The sequence below is a fragment of the Cariama cristata genome, unplaced genomic scaffold (genome assembly GCF_000690535.1).
Source record: "Cariama cristata isolate BGI_N322 unplaced genomic scaffold, ASM69053v1 scaffold12927, whole genome shotgun sequence".
Taxonomy (NCBI): Eukaryota; Metazoa; Chordata; class Aves; order Cariamiformes; family Cariamidae; genus Cariama; species Cariama cristata.
The window spans coordinates 12,524-26,848 of record NW_009625036.1 but is presented as its reverse complement, the minus strand read 5'-3'; the positions used below and the strand labels follow the sequence as shown (position 1 = coordinate 26,848).

Below are 14,325 nucleotides of genomic sequence, written 5' to 3'. Positions count from 1 at the left end.
ATTCTGTATGGGATAAGGGGATTCTGATGTAAGGATGTATTGAGTTAGAAATGTGTATGTATGACTAAGGCAACATGTGTTCTGCAATTTGGTACCCATGGAATTTGAAGAAAATCCTGAAGACTTGTATCAAGTATAGATAGCACCTGGTCTAAGAAGCAGCTCTGAGGATGCAGCTTCTTGTTACACGTAGGACTACTTAGCACCTTACTATTGCCAAAAGTGGGAGGTCCTCTTTTCTTCTCCATTGTCTCCCAGCAATTAACCTACCAATTAACACAATTCACTCATCTTGGCTCCCCAAGATTTCCGCTGCTTTAGCAAGCTGAATTGTGTTAGGAAGCCATTTTTCAGCTCAGGCTGTGCCTTGGCACTGTCCCCAGGACATGGGAGCCCTCTTGCTCTCCTCAGAAGGTTGCTGACTCTGAGAACTACAGTAGGGATACAAATATTAGCACTGTTAAACTGTTTAACTGCTCATGCTGTTAGCTGAATTGTCCACAGAACGTTAGCCTACAGCTGCTGGCAAAGCCAGTTCGATGGCTCCTGGATAACTTCTATTAGAAGTAACAGGCCAAATTCTGGTTGCAGTTATACTACTGAATATCTGATATATAGTACTCATCCTGAGTCCTGACTACAACATCTGTTAACTCAAAGCATTCAGCTTTTGCAGATCTTTTTAATAAGAAATTAGGCCAGCTGCTGTAGCATAAGAGCAGCCACAGGTATGGCAGATGTCATTTCCTTGACTCAGAACACCCATTCCCTCTGGGGCACTCTGTGCTGTACAGCAGCAATCTGGTTTTGCTCTGAGACTTTGATGTTATCGGTACCTAATCCCTGCCACACCAGACAGTCTTTGGCTGCAGTCTCCCACGCTGTGGAATTAAAGCCACCAGACTTGGGTTTTGCTACATATGTGTCCTTGTAATATTTTATTGGCGTATATTTGCGCTGGGCATAAACCAGCTTTTCACACTCTGCTCTCAAATTTCAACTAGCATAGCTGAGCTTGCAAGAACATTGTTTTAAGACTGGGTATTTGACAGTATTCTAATACTTGTGTTTGAGATCTTACCCTGTCACTCTATACACAGCAAGGGTTCAGACAGAGTAAAAATAGAATCTGAGTAGCTTGACATGACAGCCGTAAAGTTTCCAGGTCTTACAGCTGGGCACAAGAAAGAACAGCACTGTGGTTCCCATTTACTATAGGCTGAGGTCCTTCTCAGTGACATTATCTTCATCTCAAAAATTCATTTGCTTTTGCCGTCCTCTGCATGATTTCATCATCATCTGTGTAGAGTCATGACTACTGTTACTGTACCACATGAGCCACAAATCCTGTCCTTAGTCATACGGGTATACATCTGAACTACCTTCCAGCTGGTGTCAGTGGGCTCCATCAGGGTTAGCACTCCTGAAATCAAGGGCAAAGTCTGCAAAGTTCAGCAATACTGAACAAATGACCTATCTCAGGGCCCACGGGAGGATGCATCTTGCACATCACTAGTCATCTTCAGTGCCTCATCTCATTTCTCAGTATCAATCTTACTACCTCCTGCTAAAAGGACCAAAGGCAGCTTTTGCAGAATTAATGGGCATTTAAATCCTCGTTATTGTGATAAAAGATACTAATAGAATGCAAACATCACTAATCAGGTCTAAGCCATTTTGTCTTGCTTGTCTTTTTTGCAGTTCAGAGCAGAACTCATATTGTGGAATCATTTTGCCAAACACATGGACTTCTTATCTGTCACGAGGGTGACACTGTTGCATGGCCTTTCAGTTCTAGTACGAGATCTGGAGGGTGAACCTCCTTACCCTGCTTCTTCTGAAAGAAAAGGTCCTGGCACAGCCCCAACAGGGCTATAGTTTTCTGAGAAAATCATTCTTTGGGGTGGAAGCACAAGTACATCACATCTTTAGGAATCTTGAAAAGGCTGAATCATATCAAAGGTAACATGACAGGCCCGACACACTTCCACTATGGTTCCAGCAAGGCAAAGTTATTTCATAAAAAGTGTACGTTTACATTGGAAGGTGTCCAGGCCAATTGTCAGGAGGATGGATGTTCTACTCCCCTTTAGGGTTGAAGCTTTCCTAATGCAGATTTAACTTCTGGCCCCCATGCACCTTCCCATCTGTGACTAAGGCCTCCTGACTAGACAGCAGAAACTTTTTCGTAGCCCACCTCCCCAGCGTTGTTTTCACCATGGAATTATCTTTTTTCCATGTTGGTTTCCTTTTGTGCCAAATAGGAACCACACATTTAGGGCCTTCATCATTCTTTGCAAATACTTGAGGTTTGGGCTTCTGTGCAGCTTGAACTGCTTAAAAATTAACCAGAAGCGAACAACTGGTCACATACACTGCAGGACAGCGCTGGCAGCAGGCTGGTTTCGTGAGATAAAAGAAAACTGGTAACCTGTAATGAGTAAAAAATGGGAGTTTGCCGCAGGGGACATACAAATACTTCTATCATAGTACACAGTGGCTTTTGGCAAAAGATACATGAATGTAGGGCAAAGTTATTAAAAAAAGTTCTTTCATAGTTTAAACCCTGGATCATTTAATGCACTCTTAAATATCTTACTGCATGTATATACAATTCAGGCTTCAGCTGTAAACTTTTCTAAGTGTGATTTCTGGTTCTGCACAGCCTGGACTTTTTCCAAACTACAGCAGATATTGGGCTTCTCCTGCCCTATTTTCAAGAAACACAATTTCAATAAAACAGACTATAGTCCTTAGCTTGAAAAGAGGCAAAGGAAATTATTTTAAAGAGTGCTTAGGATTCCCATGAGAACATAAATCCTCTACAGTGTTTATATCCTCTTCTAACTATTAATGGTATAAAAACAAACCCCTCTCTTGGTTAAGCCAGATTGAGTTTCCCAGTACCTGCTATTAAATTGGATGCAATCCTGAATATTCAGTGCTAAAATGCTCTGATTTATCCTTCCAGTAAACTTCAGAAATGTGCAAATTTCTGTGTCATGGGTTAAGGCATGATTTGATCCTGACTGTATTCACTGAATTGTTTTAGTTGGAGCTTTTGAATTGAATAAGCTTGCGATGTCATGCTGTCTGGTTAGACTTGAGAGAAATTAAAAATGTATGTGAACCCTTCACTTGCTGGTGCCCAGATTTGCACACGCAGTCAGCCTTACAGAAAACAGGATGGGGAACCCCCACTTTAGCTGGGATTTGTTTCCTCACGTGAATGATTACAGTGTTTGCTTGTTCGTTTTTATCTCATCAGCCAAATTTTGTTTCCCTTGGTGACAAATGCAAGTAGCGTAATTTAAGTTGCAGCAGGATTTACCCTTCTAAATCAAAGGTATTTTGATAATGGCCACAGAATGTGGTGGAAATATTAACTGCTAATGTAAATAGTGTAGTCCTGAGTCATATATCTTGTTTTACAAATGTTCGTCCCCAAATTAGAGGCCTTTTCTATTCTGCTTGTCAGGTATCAGGTTGCAGAATTGAACAAACATAGTATTTTAAATTGAACGCTATTCCTGCAAGTATATCCCTTTTTGTCCTTTGGAACAAAACACTCAAAGTCTGAATTATTTTAAAAAAATTGATATCTTGCCTTTCTTCTTTCCTTAACTCACAAAAGGCTACTAAAAATTCACTCTTTTATTTTGGGGGACATAGTACAGAATTAATTTTGATAATTCGGACAGGAAAAAGAGGGTAAAGATGTGTGCTGAGTCATTGCTATTACTTCCATTGAGGTGCCCCAAAAGCCCCATTCCTAGAACAAGACCCCTACTAGGTCTCGTATGAGCTGGGAATGTTTCCTCTGACACCACAGATTTTTCTGAACAATCCTCAGTGAGGTAATTTCTCTTCCATATGTCTTGGTTCTCTAGCTGTAAGAAAGGAAAACAGTCCTTGCCTACCTCACAGAAGTATTGCACATCATGAGAATAAATCCATTAAAATTCATAAAGCACCAGGTGCATTAAAGAGAAGAAGATGATCCTTAGCCTGAGGATTTATAGTTTTAGATACAGAAGAAAATATACTTTCATGAGCCTTGCAGTGCTTGCACCAAAAACCTTAAAAATAATTAAGGCAGATTTGTACATCTGTCTCAATGTAGTAATAAAGTGGCAGCTAAAGAGAGAAGCATCGTCAGAACAGCATCTCCTGCACAGCTTCAGACTCACAGCTGCCTTCTGAATTCCTTGTCCTTAGCCCAGATCCTGGCACACTGCCAATAGAGAGGGGCAAGTTATGCAAGGGGACATTCCTGCACAGGTACGAAGGTGAACTACCTAGTTAAACGGGTATCTTCCACAGACAGCAGAGATGAATTTAGTTTAAAGCTGGATCAGATTAAAGCAAAAATTCAGACATTTAAGGCCAAAGCAGCACTAAAGATTTTAGGTATAAAGACTAAAAGAATGTTAAAAACACTTCTATTACGCTGCATTCAGTGTCCTCTCTGTCTAGATTGAATCTCAGAGGAAACCAGTAGGGGTAGATTCACATCCACCCATCTTGTCCCCAATCTCCTGGGGTTCCCTTTAGAAAGGAAGTCTTTCAAGTACTGCTGTTTAGCATGGCAAAAAATGGTTGACTTGTGGATACAATTTTTGAGGCATGAAATTCAGTATGTCAATGAGATTATATATTTCCTGGTTGATGTGTGGTTTAGAGCCATTTCAGAATTATGCAGTACAGTGTCACTGTTATGTCTTAATCAAGTCATAGACACTGGAGGTTTTATTGCTGTTATTTACATATCAGACAAATATACAGGGAAGCACCATCTGCAAAATAATGCAGAATAATAATGTGATTATTGATTAATGTTGCAGGTGTTTAGGATGACCATGAGGCTCTGCCGTAGCTCTTGGTTTCACTTATTGCTAAGTCGGTACTTCAATTTATGATTAAAACCACTTCTAAAAGCAAAATCATCACCGAAAAATTCAAGAAATGAAATTTCTAGCAGCATCCTCCCTGCCAAAAATTCCAGACCTGACAACGTCATATATAATATCACAAGAAATAATAATTAATTTCATCATTTCAAAGTGTCTTCAAATCTGAAATCAGTGAGGGTGAATACATGTATCACCAGGCCAAGATTCATGCTTTTAAAATAAACGCCACAATTATGTCACATATATCATCTCACCATTTGTACACTTAGCATTCCTCATTTGCAGAAGTCCAGATGTTTCCTGTGTAAACTTCTGTGCACATATGCAATTGATAATTTGAGAGGAAATTAATGAATTGAGAAGATAAGCCAATCTGGGCTGAAAAAGATGGTCTCCAGCTGTGAATGGAAGTGATTTATCATTGAGCTAAAGGATCAGCTTTTCTAGCTCAAACCAGCAGATACATCATTACATTTAATCCAGACTTCCACACAGATATTTAGGAGTTTTGCAATTGACTTCAGCAGAGCCAGGATTTCACCCATAGTGTTTGCCTAGGCTGAAAGCCCATTCCCCACAGTTGTGTTATTCTTATTTATTTATTTAGTAAATGTGGTTATTTCTGTAGTGGAGGAATAAAAACCATCATTTTGTGCACTTGGGGTAGAAAGATTGCAGCTGTAACTGCTGCTTAGCACAGCAAAACAAGAATGAGCTTTATTCTCTCTTTTTAAGCTTTGGTAATGAGAATGGCTGGTTGGCCTGTCATTGTTGACACCTGCCCAAACCAGTGAACACTTTAAGGTTTTGCGGACTAGAAGCATGTGCCTGGTTGGAAACATGAATACCTGAAATATGCAGGCAAACTATTATAATTTGCTCAGGTAAATGTTTGTAGGAAGTGAAATTATAGGTGATACTTGCAAATGTTTAGATCAGGACATAGTATTTTACTGGGCATGAGGCTCAGCAGAATAAAGTGTTCCCAAACCACACCACTAAACCTGTGGTGTACAGGACTAGCCAGAGAGAGATGAAGAGATGAGATCGTAACTCAGATCTCAGGTACCAGTCATACAGACATTTGGTCATTTTATGCAAACATAATACTATAGAACTGAATTTAGATTTTGCATGCCCAAATTACTTTTCATCTGACTCATCTTCATGAACTAGCTTACTCTGGGTCTCAAAAAGCAACTGGGCTGGTGTGAAGAAGGGGATGGGAATCTATGGTGTGGGAGACCCTTTCCAGAGACAGCTGTAAGGTCAGTTTGGATGTAACATTGCACCGTATGTCTCACTTATCCTTTACTTGTCTGAGGCCTTAGAAACAGCTCAGCACACCAGAAAGGGTTTCCAAATACTGCCACTATGAAGATAATCATTAAGATTACAGTTTTCTTGAATTCCCTTTTACTTCTTACACTACTCTGCTGTACTAAGGGATTCAAAGCTCCAGTAACTTGCTCAGTTCCTTCCTCTTGGTATAGGAATTATAGTCCTTTATGTAGCAGAAACAGAATAACGTGACTTATGTCACAAACACACGGGTGTGAATTCCACTGCACATGCATCATGGCAAAGTCACTGGGGAGATACAGAAGCCGTGAAGTGGGTATCTTCCCACTGCAGATGCAGGTGGTGTTTTTATGGAAAGCTACAAAAGAGAGTTCTCTCAGCTGCTGCTCCATGACTAATATAATTTGGCCCATTCTCAGTAAGACATTGATAGAATAGAAAAACATGCGGGTTTCAGATGGCCTGGCTAAGTGCAACTTGGAGGAGCAAAAAAAAGATTTTTATAAGCTTTTCATCCCAGTTCCTTCTGATTTGAGGTCCCAGTAATTCTAATTAATGTATTTTGTGTGCTGACACCCTGTCAGGGTCAGGAATTTGGGTTTTTGAAAGATAAACTGTGCAACGTGTTTAATTTTAATAAGTTAAACTCCAAACAGAACTCTTTGAGGTTCAGATACATGCTTGGCCAAAAAGTCCTTGCCCCATATAGTATGAGATCACCAACTTGAGGAACTACCAACCAAAGGCAAAACTTGGTTTTTCTGCATGAGCAAAATAAATTTGAGGCACATACTATGTTCAGGCAGGAAACTAGTCCCACTAGCACCTGGAATGTTGAGACAAAGAGGGATATTCAGGCAAGGCTGTCAAAATACCATCAGTGCTTTAATGCCCGTCTAAAAGAACAACCCTCCCTTCTGCCAAACAAAGTAAAACAAACAAGAAAAAGCCACAAAGCAGAACAAATAATATGACAAAAATAAGCATAAAAAGATCACAACAGTGGTCTTTCTAATTGTGTCCTTTATCTAAGACTTCCTATGAGCAGCTGTAACAGCACTTTTAGGAATTATTTCCTGAAAAATGTGGATTTCAGCCCTTATATTTAAGGTTTTGCCTATTACAACTGTCTGCCCTTACTTAAATTAACATTACATTTTAATATTCTCTTGATCTTAATAATAGATTTGATGGCGAGCTCCACAGGCTACACGTGATTCTGTGGTGGTAAAGAAAAAACCTACTCCAATGTTGTTAGCACTTCTGATACATTTGGTGGCCATTCATTTACATTTTACTAGAAACAGCCAGTATGAACATCTGATAAATTCAAAATCACCTTCTGAAATTTACTTTTTCTAGATTTAAACAAAATGTTCAGCCTTAGGTTCAGAACTTATCCTCAGGCCACAGTTCCTCATGCAGTTGTGTACAAAGTGTTACCTTCAAAAAGCAAAAAGAATGAGTGTAGTTACCGGATTAAGTCAAGCAGTGCATCTGCAGAGCTCATAATGGGCTTTCCACTCTCTTCAGTGCTCTCCTTCTGTGCTGCTCCACCAGGATGGATAATGGAGACCATAATTATTCCCACGATCACAGCCACAAATGTTGTCCACAGGTAGTAAGTGACGGTTATGATACCTAATCGACTGGAAGTCTTGGCATCCAGGGCTGCTAGCCCAGACATTAAGCTGTGGAAAGAAAACACCACATATAGAGTATCTTTTGCATAACATGCATGCAGCTGAAAACCTAATTTCCTAAGTATTCCAGTTCACCTGCTTCTCTTAGGATTGCCTACATATCAGTGTTTTTAGAAGCTTGCCAGTAACCCTAACGCTGTAGCATGTTTCCCAACTGCCATGTGAGATTCTGGTTACTTGAAGGAACTTGCAAGCTCAGGCTGCACACATGGGAACCGAATCCTATGGACTGTTCCCTGAAGTTCGAGGGACAGTTTTACATAACCTACACATGTGATGTCTCAGTTCACAGGAGCAATGGCACTATTAGTCAGAAAAATTTAGGTATGAAACTCTACACATAATTTTACAGAATCATAGAATAATTCAGGTTTGAAGGGAACTCTGAAGGAAATTGGATCAACACCCTCACCCCTTCCTGTGTGAGGCAGGACAACAATTTCAAAATAAAAAACCTACGGGGCAATTTTGTCAGATAGCCCTTTTTTACCTAAAATAGTAACTTTTTTTTTCTTTCTAAATCAATACAAAGCATAATATATTTTTGCTTTACCAGGAGGTAAAGATTGGGGAGCGGACTGTGATTCAGTATGCCTCCAGTTGAAGTGGAGACAGTGTATGGCACGCAAAGGAAACTCCTTCATGGGCAGATGTGGCTGCACAGTGGGGAGCACAGAAAAGGCTATGGTCACTTCAGTCTTTTCTTTCCTCTTTAGCTCCCTGCCCACCACTGCCACAGGATGAGCAGTGTCCATCCTCTTGCTTGTGTATCTTGCTTCTGCCATGCTATACAACTCTCCACCAAGTTCTTTAGCTCCTGCTGACCCTCTTTTATAGGCAAATTAGACAGGGCACTGTTTGGTCCCTGAACTTGCTCCAGGCTGCTCTGACATAGACCCTGACACTGTTTCCAAGTGACCTGAGGCTGAGATTTGAGTTTCCAGTGACATCAGTGTTGCTTGGGGCTTTAAATTGAGATTTAGCTTTGAATAATTCTCTGTAAACTCTCCAAAGCATACACCTCAGGAAAACTGCAGGTGAAATAAAATACCACGTTTACTATTTGGTGTGCCCCACTGTCTAGCCTTTCTCATCAAAACAGAACTGTTTATCAGGCCTTTCCTCATAAATAGTCATTTACTAAGCTGCACCTCCTTGAATGAGATCTCCTTGCCCTCACTCTCTGAGTGAGATTGCCTAGAGCCAATGCTAAAGTGCAGCTTAACCTTTATAGTAGATTTAATGAAATCAAATGGGTGGGATTTAGTGCTCAGGTTCTTGCTATCCACTAGATTAATTAAGAAAATGTATTGCTTTTCTGCATTGCCAATTTCTCATCTAGCATGGGTTTTGTTAACACTATAGGAGCAAGGGGAAACATTGGTTGCACTGTAATATGGATCACTTAGAAAATGAGCATCTCCATAACTCTCATTCTTGTAACCATTGTTCTTCCCTCTATCATTGTATTTGATAAGAATTTCACCTTTCTGTGTGTCTGTAAAGCACTGTTTACAAACACAGCACTACCTATTAAAAAAACAGTAGAGCAGTAATGATACTTGGTTCCTTGGCATTTCCCTTGGATGGGTCCATACAGAAGAGTAAGTATTCTAAAATAAGTTTTTGATAAAACAGTTGAGTTAAACACATTTATCTCAAATAAATGTGTTCGTTTTCTGTAAAACAACCTCTATGTTGTTACAGTTCTAGGACTGAACTCTTCTTGCAGGCTGAGGTTTCACAGGCCATTGAGCCAGTTCAACAGCTCGTTGATGCCCAAAGGAGATATCTATATTGTACTAGACTTCAGCATTGTTCCACCCCCCACCCTAACCTTCCCAGAATATAAAAAGGTTGATTCTTAACTAGCTGGATGTTTTTCATGGTAATAATTTTCAGTGTTCTTTATAGATATATCATGTGGGGAAACACACCAGTGGTATGAAGGCCTGACTGTTGACCAGCAGGTCTGTAACTTGTAGGTAGGACACCATGCAGAGTGATTACTTGAAGAGGGCACTACCAAGGAGACAGAGAGTGCACTTCTCTTCCTGATACTGTCCTGAAGCCACTATTAATGTGGTAAGGCCGCACTGGTTCTATTGCCCTTGATGCCGCTACATTGTGTTTGTTCTACAGAAAAACGGAGAGATGAACCCTGCACACAGCACTTGAACTGTCTTGACTGTTCACCTGAGAAGTATGTTCAGAAGTACTTAGGGACAAAAATCCTAATTAAATATATCCGGTGGTTCATGTGCCTTTGGGGGTGCTACCTCAGCCTCCAGATTTTGGGCTGTTAGGATCTGGGAGGATGTTGTGCAGCTAGAATCTAATCATACATTGGCTCTTAGGTGACAAATCCTGAGGGGGCTAATAATGAGATTGTTCTGTCTTGGGGATATTCATTAACAAGATCATCATCTGTAATGAGATTATCCTGTCACCAGATAAAGTCATGTTCAGTTCATGCTGTGATGAGAAAGTCCTCAAAAGTAATTAACTGTGGAGGTGCAATGGGGTAACTGTGGTGTGACAGAAGCATGAACAAAGGTCTGGGTTCAGACAAAGCCCTATGTTTTCCATGGCCTGCAATGGTCAGATTTAAGAAGGGACCAGTGGAAGCAATTCTCCAAAGGCTGTGGAGTAACACTGGTCATATCATTTTAAGCAATGGCTCAGAATCATTTTCAGAAAGAAATGCCTGTAACTAGTATGAGACAGTAATCACTTATTAACTGTTTTTCATTTGACTTCATATGTTTGATGTCAGAGGGAATGGGACAGAAGACATAAAGATTAAGAGACATTGATTATCACAGTTGTTGTATGAAGTAAGACACAGATACGTCACAGGAGCTCCTCACCATTGATCTCTAGAGATCTCACCATTGATCTCTAGAGCTCTAACTTTCACATAACGTAGCCAAAGAATGACAAGAAAAAGTACTTTTCTTGTTTCCTAGGGAATAGGGAAGTCAGGAGGAAGAAGCTTCCAGATGGTTTAAGATCACCGTATTATGTTCAGGTTTTCCCTTTAAATCTAATTTTCATCAGACTCTCTTGGCTACACACAAACTTCCCCAACAGTTTCCCAAGCTTCTAAGATTGAAAAAAGATGTTCCCATGCCATCCACTACTAGACTCTGATGAAACACAATGGAATGAAAAACAGTGTACCTTTAATTCTTGTCAAGTCTCAGAATCTGGTTAGGCTTGAAACAATAGGACAGATACTTGATTCATAGATTAAAATCATTTCACTTCCTATATAGCTAAGTAGCTTCCACATGTACATTCCATGCGTAGCTTCCATAACATGTTTTAATGATTGCCAAATGGACAAAACAGGATTAAAACAATGAAAAACAATCTGCAGCTTTTCTGAATAATTATAGTACATCTCACTCATTTAATCAATCATCTGGCAAAAAAAATTCCACAAAAGTGTAATTTCATGTTCAGGCACCATTTCTTAGTTTGTATAGAAAAAAAATGATGTCAAGCCTAAAGCTTCCAAAATACATGTTAATGAGTTTTGGGTGAGATATTAAATCTTGTAGTGCAGGATTTAGGTGAAATCTCTGATTATTACAATTTAAGAGGTTTCTTGTACCTTGCTTTGAAATATCTGGTGCTGGATATAATAACAGACACCATAATAAACTAAGTAGCCCCATGACCTCTTTCTCTCCTGCACTGATTGTTCCAATTACATGTAAAAATGATCTTCCTGTGGCTTTTCTTTCTTCTGTCTAGAATAGTGTGCTTCATTTTCTTTTAATTCTGTCTTGTTTATCCAACAAATCTTGGATGAAATTGTGTATTCTCAGAGACTACACATGATTTGAAGTATAGCCTCCAAAATTGTTATATCTGCTGTATATCTGAGTAAACATCTGTCCTATGGTCCTTACATGTCTGGAGCTTTCAACTCTTCAAAGTTGTGTTTTGATAACCTGAAGACCTCTACACAATGCAAACCTGATGCTCCACAATATTTCCAGGTGTACAATCTTTCTAAGGTTTGTATTTTTATTCTTAACAAGTAAAAGACATCTGTCTTTTTTACTGGGACTTAGGTTATTCTAAATTGACTCTGCTTTGTTTTTGGGGAAATAAGTTGTTCTGATGCAGCCAAATCTATCTTGTCTCTTCTCTGAACACATTTAGCCACATTTTTATTGGATAAAGAGAGTCAGAAAGCCAGTAAACCAAATGGCAGCATTTTGACCAAAAGGTGGATATGGCCAAAGAATCAAAAAAGTTTCTTTACTTGCAGCATTTTAGTGGGACAGATACTTAAGACAACTATTTCACAAAGACTTCAATTGTTTCATTGCTGATAAATTATTTTATCTAGGATGGCTTGATAAAAGTTTGTTTATTGTTTTTGGACAGTCTCCGTGTGATTCATGAAAGGTTACAATAAATTATTTCTTTATGGGGCCCTTGTTGATGGAGGAAGGTGAAGAGCGAAGCCAGGATCAGTGGAAGATGTAATGAAACGTAGATTAAGCTTTTAAGGGGAAATTAGAAGGGAAGAGGAAGACCTCAACAGCTCCAGGAATTATTATTATATGAGATTCATGAAAAATGTAAAGTCAGTTACTAGGCTGTTTAAAATACTGGTAATAGTACAAACCAATGAAACTATTAAGTAGTAAGTTTCATGTCTGCTTTGAGAGGAATCTGTGTAAAACCCCCAAAACTACTATAGCACTTTTGATGTAATGAGGAAGGGAATTCTTTCAATATCTTGGAAATCTAATTAGTCCCATGCAAACAAGTAGTTAAACCCTTACGAGCACCTCTAGGCTTGTTCTGGCTGTCACTGATAAGTGTCAGAGTACTTACAAAGTATTTTACTTACAAATAAAAATAGAACTTTCTATCTTCTCTGCAATTCTCTATTTTTTTCCGTTGCTCTCTGATAAAAGCACATTTTTTGACCTGTCTCAAGATCAAAACCTATATCCCCAGAAAGGGAAAATACAAGAAGCTGCTGTTAAGACCCTATTCTGCATGTTTATTTTGTCTTCCTCTCCACCAGAAGCCATCTGGATGTTGCGTTGAAATAGATGGATTATGGATAAAGTTATCAGAAGGGATTACTGTGATTAGAAAGACATTAATCCTGTCAAGAAGTAATGGTCAAGTATTAACCACCAACAGTTGTTCCTAGAATCATGTTTGTTTTCATTCATCCCATACCCTCCCTCACATTCTCATTTTGTAATTGCATGCCGTAGAAAAGACCTTCCTAAGCAAGTTCTCCCAGTGAGGCTGGGAAGCTCCTCTAACAGCTACATTAGAGATGATTATATTACAGTTCAGCATCATGAAAGTGAAGTGCTGGCTTCACTAATGCTGCTTGATCATGCAGGCAGGCTGTCGCTTACCTTTTTGTCAAGGTCAGTGCCTTCAAGTTTCAACATGGTAATAATCTCCATTTCTATAGCACAAGCTATTTAATCATCTTAAAATGCTGTACTAATATAACCTATCATCATACAGGAAGGCAGTATCTCCATTTTACAGACAAGAAAACAGAGAAATTAAGGCACTTTATTTGAAGAAAAACAATTTACAGTGAAGAAAGATATGCCTGAAGTGATCCCTCTATTGCAGTGGACCATCAGACTTTTCCTCTCATGTGTCCAGCTCTCTGTGCTTTCATGATAGGCTGCTTCACTTCCATGGAGAAACATTTATGGAGAAACAGTTTGCATCAAAGAAAATAAGAATCTTTACAGTAATGAGAGAAAGAGATAAGAAACTTAATGATAAGAAACTTTCTCTAGCTCTTTCTATAGTTTGATGCTCGATTTTGGTCTTAGTGTCTAGTGTAGTTAAAATCATATCAGCAGTGAGAAACAGGGATCAGAATGACTTTTTCTTTCCAGGATATTCTTTTGCACTCTTCTAACATGACAGAATACCTACAGAGCAAGACACTGCCATGGCTGCGATAGAGAAGCCTGCTGCTCTCATCACATGCCAGAGTGACAGTGGTACTGGTGGGAGGACCGCAGCCCGTCCCTGTCTCTGCTTCACCCTACATGGTCTGCCCTTACTCACAGTGATATGTTGTAGTTTTGTTTTTTCATCTCCAGATGTCATATTATGCTGCGCAGGAAAAAACACCTCCTGCCCATACATGCGCAAACAGCTAGTTAGCACATCTGTCGGTCTGTACTGGTACATATATTACAATCAAGTGGCATCTTGGTTAGAAGCTGGTGCCACCCTACACCTCCAGGCCCATCACTTCTAAGTGATGCCAGGACCTCGCATGTGGCATGACACCATTTGTCGAAGTACAGAGGAAGATAAAATCCAGCAATAAACCATGCTCACATCCCAGACTAAGCTGGATCAGGTATGTGTTGTGCACTTGTAGA

General features: G+C 39.6%; 1 protein-coding gene across 1 annotated transcript in view; it reads right to left on the bottom strand.

Moving 5' to 3' along the window:
• LOC104164198 (excitatory amino acid transporter 5-like) overlaps positions 1-14,325 on the bottom strand; it is a 55,309-nt gene that overhangs the window by 29,854 nt on the left and 11,130 nt on the right. Inside the window, exon 3 of the mRNA XM_009703455.1 lies at positions 7,691-7,906. Coding sequence (XP_009701757.1) covers positions 7,691-7,906 — 216 coding nt within the window. The remainder of the gene's footprint in view (positions 1-7,690; positions 7,907-14,325) is intronic.